This window comes from Maylandia zebra, linkage group LG14, assembly GCF_041146795.1.
Source record: "Maylandia zebra isolate NMK-2024a linkage group LG14, Mzebra_GT3a, whole genome shotgun sequence".
NCBI lineage: Eukaryota > Metazoa > Chordata > Actinopteri > Cichliformes > Cichlidae > Maylandia > Maylandia zebra.
Genome location: NC_135180.1, coordinates 2742170 through 2755731, shown reverse-complemented (window position 1 = coordinate 2755731; position 13562 = coordinate 2742170). Strand labels below are relative to the sequence as shown.

General features: G+C 42.6%; 1 protein-coding gene across 4 annotated transcripts in view; it reads left to right on the top strand.

Moving 5' to 3' along the window:
• The window catches only part of bcas3 (BCAS3 microtubule associated cell migration factor), a 314780-nt gene that overhangs the window by 88121 nt on the left and 213097 nt on the right, over positions 1–13562 (top strand). For 3 of the 4 annotated variants that reach the window (XM_014407734.4, XM_076892111.1, XM_014407736.4), the window contains exons 17-20: positions 249–293; positions 7738–7862; positions 7965–8130; positions 8214–8311. In XM_014407734.4, coding sequence (XP_014263220.1) covers positions 249–293; positions 7738–7862; positions 7965–8130; positions 8214–8311 — 434 coding nt within the window. The remainder of the gene's footprint in view (positions 1–248; positions 294–7737; positions 7863–7964; positions 8131–8213; positions 8312–13562) is intronic. The other variant, XM_014407735.4, reaches the window with a different exon arrangement.

The window sequence follows — 13562 nt, the reverse complement described above, 5'->3', positions numbered from 1 at the left end:
ACGCTTTACGGAGCAGCTCGAGCAGATGAATCATCGACGTATCCCGTAGGTCTTCAAATCCATCTTAGCACACAGACATTCTGTTTCCTGCCTCGTATGTGTTGTGCACTTAAACAGACATGTCAAAAAGTATATAATGTGAAAAGTGTGTTTGCTCAAGTGTGCTAGTTTTAATAATTGTTTTTCCGTCTATTTCTGTACCCCTCAACACCCCCCAACACCCCCTTTCCCTCCCCCCTCTCATGAAGACCCTACCTCTTTGGGGCGGGATGTTTTGCCATTAAAACTCCATGGTGAGTTTTGCTTCTCCCCTCTTCGGCTCCCTTGGCAGCATGCGACTGTATAAAGCACCACAGCACACTGCCTCCTTTACCTCTCATTTGTCTCCTGGTATATTTTCAACACATTTTGTAGAGTTGGTGTGGTCGTTCCTCGGCGGGTACGAATCCCAAAGAGGAGTGTTTCTTATTTTCTCATCTTTTTGTGTCTGTGTGTTTTTGATTACCCTTATTCTTCCCTTTTTTTGGTTTTGTTTTGTTCAACGTTATATTTAAAGTCCGATGATTCAGCATGTTGTGTTAAAGCCACCGCAGCGCTTTAAGGGAAAAGGGATTTTTTCTTTCACATTGTGCAGTATGCATAAATATGCAAAGCAGCAGTGAGGTGCTAGGTATGGTGTTACATGTGAAGTAATGCTCAAAGCCCAAACTTCATACTTTAGGTTTTGCTTGGGAGTTCAGAGTACATGCTGTAGGGGTTCAGCGCTCTTCCATCAAACTTCTGATCTGGTTGTTGTCTTTTTTCTTTAAACCACCCACCAGAAAATGACATCGCTGTCTTATTGTCTTTTTCATTCTCTTACGTTAGATGATCTTTTTCCAATAATATCTTTGTGTCGAACACATGTTGTTCAGATTTTATTTTATCCCACTTTGGCTAGATTTTTTCCATCAGATGTGTGTTTGCATGCAGGAAATGTGCCACATTCTGATATTGTGAACAGTGTCCTGTCTGGTTATGGAAATGTGATGTGTACCGCTCCTACAAAATATTCTCCAGAGAGCGGATGAACCACAATTATTTAATGGTAGCTAGCACTGGAAATGAAGTTTGTTTTAAATTTTTAAACCGAGTTTTTTTTGTTTCCAGTGTATTTTAGCACATCTCATAACTTTACTTTTACTGTTCCAGCCACAGTAGGCCGCCTTTTGACTCCACATGAAATAAAAGCAGCCACACAGCCAAACACAGTGGAACAGTTAGCAGCGAAAGCGCTACATTTTTGGGGGCCAATGGTCAGATTTGATGATTTTGTTTCCTGGCAGCTGAAAATGAATGTTAAAACATTCCATGTCCTTTTTTGTTGTTAGCCAACTGTTTGCTAAAGTAACAGATTTAGTGACTCTGGAGTTATTACGTAATCAGTAATTCTGGTTTAAACAATGGAACATAAGCTCAACATCATTACTTTTACTGAGTACTTATGCTCATTCAATTCATTATTAAATTACCTGCTAATCTTAGAGAAATAAGCTAGCCTATTTCATACCGTTAAACTGTCCACCACCTTTCTCTTTTTTTCTTGTGATTTGAATAAGTCTGGTTCTGTGGTCATTCATGGATGTTTTCAGAAAAATAGCCACCCCAAGCCAAGTTTTGGAGACACAATTTAAAATGGGATGACAGCTTACTTCACCAAAGATGGAAACATGCAAAGCCCCTCAGATTGTGAGAAGAATTTCTAAGATAGATGTGGACCCCCGTGTGGTTTCAAAGTGACATACAGATCTAATAACATTAAATACTGCGCATCCCTTGACCTTGAAATCACCGGTTATGTTGCGACTAAAAATGCTGTAGGTAAGACAGATGAATCCATCACTAGTCAGTTATTGGGGAAAATAATAAAAAGCAGCGAGGTGGAACAAAAAGGCCAGTTTCATTTGATATTCAGGTTAAGATTCAGGAAATGTTTAACTGTCACTCCTGAATTTTGAGTTCAATTTTAGCACTAAAATGCACAAAGCATCCTCCGATTCAAAGATTTATGTCATGCAGGGGGATGTAGCCACGTCTCTTGTCAGCGCTCTCTCATGAAATCAGATGCTTACAAGCTTTTAAAAGAAGCCCTTTTATGACAGTCGCTTACAGAGAGATGATTGAGTGGCTCGGTGAAAGGAACTTTTCCTTTCCTGATTCCCAGGTCTCCAGCTCCTCGTGTGAATAGCGTATGGTGCCTTCCTCAAGTGTTGGGTTTCATCTTTTGTTGTGGGCAGTCACTCATACTTTTTAGTTGAAACTTTTTTCCGTCTGTCTTCAGCCACTCGTGCTCAATCTAGGCCCTTAGTGACTTCAGAGCGTATACTTTTCAAAGGTATACATCATTAGCATTGGAATCTTGACCCTTGCAATAAATGCCATCTGCTCAATTTTGAGCTAGTTAAACCGACATTGTTTCTCTAATAGCTTCTGCCTTTAGACATGCGCCATGGCAGTCCATTCACTATTGTATCGTATTAAGATATTTTACAAACAGAGCCGTCTTTTCTTTTTGAGCAAATGGTGAACTTGAATGCTCCTTGGATTTCCAATTCATTCTTAAGCTTGCGTCTGAAATAACACTGTGGCCAGATGCATTAGTTTATACCAACATTATGGCTGTTTAACAAATTTCCATGACTAACGTGGCACTACATGAACTTTAAGGTTTAGAAATTGGTAAAAAAGAAACCCTGATTTTTTCCTTGAACATTTGATGCCCACTCTGCTCCGTTCACCGAGTTCCCCAGTTTTTGTCATTAGTGCTGTGTATTCGACAGAGCCTCAAGGCTGCTTCTTTCCGAGGGCTGTTGTAAAATAATAAATGTGACGTTGAAGGATGTACCCTCCACATAACTGCCCTCTCTCCGTCTTTCTTTTCCTTCCTGCTTGGAGTCTTAATACCACCTCCTTTTCTGATAAGAATGAACCATATGGCCCAGAATCAGTGAAATGACAGCACTGCAGCTCTTTGTCGCCGGATGGCCAGCTCCATCATGTTTGTTTACTGCAAAGGTCCTGAAAATAAATGGAAGCTGCTGTGGACTACCCCCCCACCCCCCCGCTGAGGCGCCTCATGTTAGCGCCGGACATAGTAATGCAAAAGGACTTTGATGGTTGATGTCTCAGATTGAATTATGCCCTTGAGGAAAAGCTATTAGCTCAGTCAAGAGTCCTCATTTGCTAAATTAAAAGTGGAAATGACATGTGAGTAGTCTTTTCAGTGAATTAAAGTCACAAAGAAAATGAATTCCACTCCCTGCTAAAAGGCAAAAGGAAATTTTGCGGAGAGAGAAGAAAAAGAAAAGAGATTTGCCGTTTGTTTAATGACATACATCTTCTCCTGCTCCCAGTTCCCTCTTAGTATATTTATGTTTCATAAGTTATTGATATTGGGTTACGCTTTTTCTAACTCGGTGCCATTTGCTTGCCTGCTTCTTTACCAAAAGTCTGCTCCAAAAATTGGTATCCATATGGAAAGTGGAATTAGGCCCTGGAGCCGTGCCTGGTTGTCACGAGGGCAAAAACTTCAACACTTTTAAGCCACTTCAAGTGAGATGAAGAGGAAAAAGGATGATTTAAAACACAGATGAATAAACTTTAGTGGTCACTGTAGCAGAAGAGACGAGAACTGAACTGTGATCTTTGGTCCTGTTGGCAGGCTCTGTGCTAGCTGTGGTCTCTTCAAAGAGGCCTAAACTCAGCTCATCTGCTATGACTGCAACGTCGAGCCGAAGTTTTAACGTGCTATCGACGAGTCGCGCGGCGCCCTGCAGATTGGTGTGTGGGGTTGCCACGAGGTCAGTCCTTCAGAAATGGACAGTGTTCTCTACTCGGCAGTGTAAAAGTCCTTCTACTTAGTTCTCTTAAAGAAAGTCCATCTGATTATAGTAGTAGTAATAATAGCTTAGAATTTTAACCACTGACACCAAAAGTCAATATGAAGACTGATGAGTTTAGAACAGGCACCTGTCTGCTCGTGACGAGGATTTGTTTTTCCCGAGTTACAGGGCTTTCGTTTCGTTACCAAGGAAGAATTTTTACTTGTGGAAAAATCCTACAAAATTCCTCTTTTCCTGTCCCATGTAACACAAACAAAAACTGATGTTGAGCACTTCCTACTCGCTGGACCTGCTTGTTAACAGTTTTACCTTCTGGTTGAACTGACGGTCAAGCAGGCCAGAGCTGGGAGGAGAAGACGAGGCCCACTTGGAGTTAGCCAAGGCAATATCCTGAGTGTGACTTTATCTACCCCTGCATCTTCCTTTCACAGACCGGGTTTACTGTGGATATTTGGTTATTCAGCCTTCTCCCTTTGACCCAGCGCTTGTAAATACAAGCTACAACACTGTAGAGGCCGTCCTTATGATTACCTTCACCATTTCCTTTTTCCTGATCCCTCTTTCACACAGGGCTGGCCAAACAAAGACATCTCCCTCGATCCAGAGAATAATTTATGAGGTGCTGACAGGGGGGAGGCAACAGAAAGAGAGTTTTACCAGCAGCAGGTCTTTCAACAGCTAGTACTGTGAAACCCGGTTGAAGTAGTGGACGCACCGTCTAGTACTGGAAGCATTATTGTGGTGAACTGTCTTCATGGCATTGCATTGTATTTTTCATTACGTTTTTGTGGTATTGGGCAAGTTTGAAACAAGAGGAGGGATTTGGTCAGTGATAGAGTGTTACATGTTACACACAGGACGTGAGGGGCAAATTCCCACTGGATCCTCCATGTGTGACATTCATTAGGTTTTACAGTGTGTGGTTGGGCGCCAATATTCAGGGAAACTCTTAAACCTGCAGTATTTATTTTCTTGTGTTTGGAATTTTGAGTTTTCATTCCGTTTAAATGAACGATTTAAAAGTGCAAAATTAAGACATTATTTGGTATCGTTATATCCCCTGTTGCCTTTTGTTCTATTCTTTAATAAATATGAATTAATCTTTTAAAACTATTATGTAGACATTAGGTTGAGGTTAGTTTCTTTAAATGAGTTTGACCCGTTATGCACACGCTGGACACGAGTGTGTTGACAGCAGAACTTTTATTTATAACTGTGGTTTTCGTTTTGCACTGGGACACAGACACTCCCGCTCTCTGCTGTCACGTCCGCTCTCCTTCCCCTCCGACTGTCACTGTCAACATATAAAGAGTCACAATCACCTTCAGATCCCAGCACACCTGTTCACCCCGCCCCTGCGCCGTCCCGGGAGCTCACTGCGTCAGAGACCACACCCACGCCACAATGAGTCAGAAATGAACTTATTAACAAAAATCAATATTGAGATGGCAAAGATTGTGTGCAAAAGCATGCAAACATTCAGCATTAGAGATGGAACCTAGCCAGTTTGCTTTTTGCCCTTACCTCGCACATTTGAGTTGTTAAAAGCTAATGGCGACTCGAACCTAGCAAGCATGCTACACAATCATGCAATTTTAAAAACAAAAGTGGATTTTAAATACTCATTACCTGCAGGGGGCACCGTTGTCAGCCTTGCAGAGACTCCTGCTTGCTCTTAGATGTCACACTCTGGCTGGACACATCTTGAAAGGCCTGGTCTCAATCAGGTGCTTTGCATCAGTGGCATTAGGTTTCCCTGTTGTTAATCAAATTTTGTACTTGGAAATGTCTATCTTTTTTTAAATCATCCATAAGGTCTGTTTTTTCTTATGCTAACTATCCATTCCTTTTTATATTTGTTCCACATAAAGCAAAAAAATAAAAAGCACCTGCACAAAAATGCTTCCATGAGTTGAATGTAAGTTGAATCAAACTGGCCACATACATTTTAAAAATCATGACCATTCTGCGCCCACATATTTGCATCTTTTCTCCAAAATTGAGAGTAGATAGAAGTAAGAGTGTCACTTTCATGCCAGCGTGGTTTCCAAAGGTCAAGGTTAAGCACTCGTCTGGGAGCGCGTGACACCGCTGTAGGTTTTCAAGCGCACCTCACGTCTGATCCGCTGTGACCACATTTTACTGTCCAGGTTGCTTATGAGGCTGGACAATAATACCAGATCTTGCTACTGTTCTCTGATTGTTGCCATATGGGGAGTCCAATTGCGGCTGAAAACCCTTTCTGTGTCCGCTTCTTCTCAAACACTCTTGACATGCTGAATAATCCAATAACTCCCAATATATTCTCTCCTGTAGCCGACACAAAGTAAGAGAGCCAGGGAAGGCAACGTGGACACTGCTGTTAGGTTCGAATTCCATTCAGTGATAGCAGTTGTATTTATTAATTTAAATATAAATGTGGTATATTAATGGGACTATTGGAACCAACCAGATGGAAGAGCAGGCTAGAAATTGTCTTTGTAAGTATACTAGAAGTATCAACGTTTTTTGATTCTTACCAAACTTAAAGTAAAATTGGTGACAAACCCCTGAAAAAGGTTTTTGCTGGGATCTGTATTGTCCTGTAAAAGAACAACTAGAGTCCACCATCCAGTGTATGTAACCCCCTTTAGCAACATTACCTTGGAGTACTTGTTTTCTCCATGACTGTACCCGTTTCTCACATCGTAGCTGAGGTATTTTGGCCCATCCTTTCCAATGTTGTTTCAGTTCATTGAGGTTTGCAGGTATTTGTTTATGCATAGCTCTCTTAAGGTCCCACCACAGCATTTCGGTTGGGTTGAGGTTTGGACTTTGCATTTTAGCATCCTTGATTCTTCTCTTTTTCAGCCATCCTGTTGTAGACTAGACGGTGTGCTTGGATCACTGTGTTTGACTCGATTTAGGCCGAGCTTTAGATATCGGACAGATGGCCTTACGTTTTTTCTCAAGAATACTCGATATATGCTGATACATGCACGCTTGGTATACAAATGAGTTTGTGGTCGAATGAATGAGTACAAATTGCCCAGGTCCTGTGGTTGTTTAAAGAGAAAAAAGAGGTGGTTTTGTATTAAGATAAGGCAAGTGTACAGGCAGTATACCAATCATGTCAATGTTGTGAATGGAGAAGATTGCATTTAGCCATATAAGGTCTAAATGTATCCTAAGAATAACTTCTAGTATTACTATTAGTACTTTGTAGTACTACTACTTACCGTCCTTCTCAGACAAGAAGATTCTCTTAGATGGTGGCTCAGTTTTATATCACATTACATCAATGTTTATGTCTAGCTTAATTTTCCCATTTTCTGCTGCAACAGTGGATGTTTTTATTTGCAGGTGTTTCAGTTTCCCCTTGCTTAGTTCCTTGCATGCAAAGCTCTTTACAATATTGTGTTAATTGTTCACAGATGTTGCTGTGCAATCCATGTCTAATGTAAAATGCTGACATTTACATTTGATTGTTATGCTTTATGGAAAAATAATTCATACAAAGATTGGTCTTAAAGGTGATACATAGCTTCAGTAAGCACCACACTGAGACACATTATTGCACTGTTGACCTTATTGCAGCACAAGACAAAAAGTGTGCTACTCCTCCACACAGCGGCATTTCTAGCAATGGAAAGTGATGTGTAGTTGATGTATTTACTAAAGAGGGGTAAGGATTTATTGGAATTCACAAATTAATAACTGACAAATCAGAGTAAGCAGTTGTCTCATTGTGCCAATACCAGCCAGTCAAAAGGACTTGACATGTTAAACTATAGAAGCACTACCGGGTTCACTTTTTGGACCCCTGCATTGTACTATATTATTTACTTTGTCTCAATTTCTTTTCCGTCTCCTGAAGCAAATCTAAGCCACCCCCCCAGATCTCACCGAGCAAGTCCAGCGGAGGAGAGTTCTGCGTGGCGGCCATCTTCGCGTCACCTCGCTCCTGGTTCATCACTAATCCCAACATAAAAAGAGAGAAAGGTAGACTGTGGTGACAGGTTGTCTTTGCATTCTTCTACGATAGCTATTATTGCACTTATTGCAAATAACTTGTCCTCGCCTTGTTGCTCATCCTCCTCACAGATCAGTCCAGGCAGTCGGTTGTGGACTCGCTGTACGTAGTCAGTTGCTATGGTAACTTGGTGGAGCACGTCTTGGAACCTCGGCCATTAAGCACGTCACAAAAGATAAGCGACGATACACCGTTAGAACTCAACACCTGTCCAAGGGCCTGCTGGATTCTAGCCAGGTAAAGCTGTGATGAAGACTCGATGCAGGACACGGCTTCTCTGTGTCTCTAAGTCTTATGGATGATTTGTCCTTTTTGAGCAGGACTCCACAGTGGAATGAGCTGCAGCCACCTTTCAACTCCAATCATCCTTTGGTGTTGGCCTCAGATCTAGTGCAGTACTATCAATATCTCCTGGCTGGTAAGTGTTAAACAAGTACTTTTCCTTGAGTTTACACACTGTAGTGTATTTACAGTATAAAGTTGTGTTCAAATAGAATGGAAGTCTGCATTTTCAGGAAGTAAAAAAGGTCAAGGTGTTGTACCAACACATGCTCTAAATGTAAGGTTAGCATGGTACTGATAAACAAGAGACTGGTATCACAGGGCTAAGAGCACTGAGTAAAACGATCATCTAAATGTGCTTCTACATTTCCTTGTGGCCCTTTCAGAATACGTACGCTCATATCCTTTATCATATTCTACCTTACCAAACAAAGTAACAGATTTATATAAATGACAAAAATCAGGCAATAAAATAATTTTCCAGTACAGTTATACCGTCGTGAGATATCAGGACATTGAGCCTTTTCTCCATCATTTTCCTCTGAACTGCTTCGATCCTTCATGTTGGCCCTGAGTCCTGGATAACTGCAGCTTTAGTCACTTTTAGCTTCTTTAAAATGTCAGTGTTCACGCGGGTGGAGTGTCTCATCAGGTTTGTTGTTATGAACGTGTCGTGCTGCTTCCCCAACACTTCACTTTGATGAGCTTTGTTTGAAGAGCTCATAATCTGACACACGTCAGGCTGACCAGCCACTCACTGGTAAGGACCAAGAATGCTGGATAATAGCTGATTACTCCCTGGCTATCAGTACGTCTCTAGTTTTTATTATTATTCAAATTAAGCAATCAAAATGATTTGAGAGATCCTAACCCTCAGCTTTAACCCTAACTGTCAGACAGACAGCTTTTTGCAAATATGAATCCACATACACATGCGCACACATATCGTGCACACACACATATATAAATATGAAGAAACGAACAGTTCCCCAGTGGTTTTTCATGTTGACTATGTTGAAAGCAGACCATCAGCCCCTTATTGGAACCACATGCCGAGAAAGGATCTTTCTGGTCATCACCCATAATATTTTATTATTCAGATACCGGAGGGAAAGAGCTCTCTGCCATTTCCACCATTTCATGTCCTCTGAGCACTGTCGCAAATCCTTGTAGTTTTTCTCTTCTGTGAGGAACCTTGAATTTGTCCTTAGGCAGCCACACTACACGTGTGCTTGAGGACATGCCAACGCAATGCTATAAGATGCCGCGCGCAGACCAATTAGCTGACACCCTAAACTCCCTCTAATTCAATAACAAGTGCAGAGCGGTGAGCACTTTAGGGTGCCATCTGAAAGGCCATTTTGCAAAAGCGCAGAGTGCACATGGATGGCCACACACGGAATCAATCCACCCCCGTGGAACAGGCTGGCGTTTTGAGCTCACTCCATAATTATAAACATACAAAATCTATGATTAGCTCTTGCGGGTGCTCGGGGGCAAGTGGTAGCTATGTTTACCCTAATCTCTCTGCTCGTCTCTGTTGGCTTCTGCAGTGCTTCAGGTCTAACTGGTAGGATATTTTCTCAAATTAGTGCTAATGGTCTCTCCTAGTGTCAGAGCAATGAGAGCGCGTCGGAGTGATGGGCTCGGGCGTCAGTTTATTCCACCACTCTCTGCCAGCATGGGCAGCGGAACTGGCTGCATAATGAGAGAGATTCATTGCATTAACATTTACATCCAATTAACAATAGCCAGATAACACGGTTGTGGCTCTTTATTCCTATAACCAACCAAGTGTGAAGTCATGCGAGGTCAAGACACTATAAACATAATTGTTCAGCACTCTGCCCACGTCTTGTGCTCTTGCCATGTTCCCTCTGGTTAGCGTCGTATACACCACCACCACCGACTGAGCTGCTCTCGGAGTGCCATCTTCCATTTCTGCGCTTTGCACCCGGGCAGCGACTCTCAACGTCCTATTTCTCAGCATGCGCTCCTTTTGCCAGCCCGTCTCCTTTGCCGTTTCCTCCAGGGCTTGGCAGCACGGCAAAGAAGTGATCCAGGAGAAGGGCTCGATTTGACCTCGGGATGAATTTCAGCACGGCCGTAAGCTGCCGGTCCAGCCTCTTGCTGAGCATAAATATCGAGACATAGGAAACTGAAAACGCACATGGCTCTTGTGTTATATAGGTGTACTTTACATTGCTGATAACATGCATCACGAGGGAGAAAATAGCTGACTGAGAAACGGGGGCAGTAAAAGATCTAAAGAAAGGGAGGGCAAGACGTCTCCATAAATGTCCCTTTTAGCTAATTGTCCTACAGACAGACCATGTTTCTAGAAAGGTGGTGCAAGGAAAAAAGGTGGCAGCACTTGACTGACAGGCCATGGTCTCCAGTCTCGTGGCTCTGTATTGGATGACCCAGCCTGATTAAAAATGCAATATACAGGGAAAGGAATAGAAAGGGGAGAGGAAGGGCCAGGGTCAGGCCAGACCGGAGCCTCCAGGACGGGATGATAAAAGGCAGCGGTGGCGCCACTTCATGGTCACTATCTCTACCTGTCCATCTATAGCAGCTACTGGCAGCACTCAGCCAAGTAGAAGATATAACAACGCACAGCACTGCTCACAGAGATAAGGCAGAGAGAGAGGCACAGTATACTCACAACAGATGAGATTCTGTAGCACGATCTGGCTTAATAAAAGCAGACTTGTTGTTGGTGTTTGGGGAATCCTCTCGCAGCGAAGTGGAAACATAGAATCTCTGTTTCCCAAAAAGTGCTCATTTGGGTGAGTGTGGGAATAGGCCCTTTTTCCTTTGCTTTTGGTCTAAGGTGTCGGAGAGGGGTAACAGAATAACTGAAGGAAGGAATGCGAAGTGTTTGCAGCCTCATTAACTACATCCAGTTTTTTGTATTTTTTTGTGGCGTTAGCGGGAGGCTGATATTTATCTAGCTGTGCACAAAATGTTTTCCAACACCTCCCTCCCTCACCGCAAAGCTGCTCTGGTGCAAACAAACCGGTGAATAATTTACCACCTAGATTTCTGGCTGGCTCCTTTGAGCCTGGTGACAGAAATTGAGGCTATGCTTTTTGGCCACGCCCTCCCCTCCCTACCTGTCATATAATGTGCTAATTGTGGAGACTGACTGACTGGCTGGTTTGGCAGTTCTTTTGGGACTTTGAGGCCCATGACAGGCCAGCCACAGTTGCCTCGTCAATAGATCTAATTGCTTCGAGAGAGGGGCCAGAGTGAAGGCTCTGGAGCATCAGGCATTTGGTAAAGAGAAACCGTGGCGCCATGACTGGGTCAGTAATCAAAGGGAGGCAGAGAAAGGATGCAGTAAGTGTAGCGCTGGATGAATGAAGGAACTGTCAGTCAATTGCGCACTGAATGATACATAATGACTAAGCTATCCCACTCTGTCAGTATGCCAGCACCTATCTGCCAGAGCAGTACTCAGAAGAGGAAAGTGAGAAGAAAGACAGGTGGAGAAGTTAGAAGAAGAAGCATAGTGAGTGAAGTGTCTGGCTACAAAAAATTCAGGGTGGACTACAAAGGCGGGAGAAAAAAAATATAAAAAGACAAAAAATCATCCACAAAAATTAGAACAGAGTAAGCGTTCGAGACAAGGTCCTGTGTCCACCGTGCGGCCAGCTTTCCAGATCTATCAGATTGTTAGCCCCTTATCTTTCCCTGGAGATCAGCCTGTCTGGCCCCTGGCCCCTAGTCCCCAGGAGGTCAGGCTACATCAATACCTAGGCAGCCTTTGTTCTTGTTCTGACTCTCTGCTTCACTGCTCTGACTAACAGGCCATTGGCTACTGGCCTTCAGCACAGCAAAGCGCCTCTCTCTTCGCAGTCAATAAAGACTGTGACACAGACAACTCTGTTCCTTGTTGGTGGTTGTGTGGTAGATGATTACGGGTGGAGTGGGAGTCCCTTTATTTGTGTATATATTAGCAAAAGCACCAAAGTAAATAAAAGAGCCGTAATTATAAATTGCAGGTGACAGTTCACCTTACTGACTCAGTCTGCTGATTAATGATCAAGGTGCTTCCTTTGGTTAACAAATATAGATGCTTCATACACTATAGTTCAATTTTAAATATATATCACTCTCCTTGGTAAAGTGAGGCTTTTGATGTTTTCTCAATCATGTGCCAGCAACTCAATTTTAATATCATACACTTTTACAAGAAATATTAATTTTGTTTAATATTTCACAAAGAATTAGTAGTTATAGGTTTGTTTTCTCTCAGCTCTTCATCCATTAAGACGAGATTTGTTTATGAAATGTCCAGCAGACCATTAGCATAGCTAGCAGTTTGCTGTTTGTTGGGTCTAATGTATACTTATGAGGACGTAGTCGGTACTTTCTTTTTTGTCCATCACATACAGATAAGATTATTGCAGTTTTGTAACAGGAAAGGGTTTTACAGACTTGACTTCAAAGATTGTATGGAAAGGAAAGGTTTGCTTGATGAAGGCTCAATAAATTAAAAAAGAAAAAAGTCAAAGAATCCATACCGGGAGTCCGAGAACATATAGTACATTTTCCTAAATTTCCCACTGACCCGTCCTTTTCCATTGCTGTGATGGTTGTGGGGTGATGGCACCGTGCCACTTGCTCATTTGCTGATGTGTCTTTAAATCCATCAACAACAGAACATATTCGCTGTGGATCTAACTATACAATGAGACTCCTTTCTTGAGTGCAATGTGATACGTTTGCACTTAAAAAATTTGCTCTCTGTGAAATTGCATTGACATTCTGTCTCTTAAAAGCCACTAATGACCACTATAGAAGCAGCAGAAGGCCGAGTGGTTGGCTAGCTAGATGCTATGATGAGTAGATACTACAGTAACTGCTAGTGTCAGTCTGGCTCCTGACATACACACTAACAAACACGTGCAAAAGGGTTGTGTCTTTGCCTGACCCATGGGGATGACCACTAGCTCTCCATAATGGAGCCTGGCTGCGACACTGACCATTGAAAACCCCCACACCCACCCACTGGAAACCCGATCCAGCCAGTCCAACAACTGCTTTAGAACATCAATAATTAATTAGGGAACAGCTATTGGCCCCAAGGGTCAGAGAGCAGGGAGGGAGAGAGTGAAGGAGAACAAGAGAGTGAGGGACAGCCAAGTCGGAGAGCGAATGCACCGGGAGGAAATAGGGGAGTTGTGATTTTGTTTAATAAGTAACACAATGCAGGCTTTGTTCAGCTCTCTTCCATTAAAAGGACATGAGAAACCTTCTCTCCCCGTTTCTCCCTCTTACTGTAAGCCTTACACACTTTTCCTCTCCAGGACATCTGTAGGTCATGAAAGGGTCGCTTCTCCCAAATAAGAAGCAAAGCAACAAAAACATATTTGATG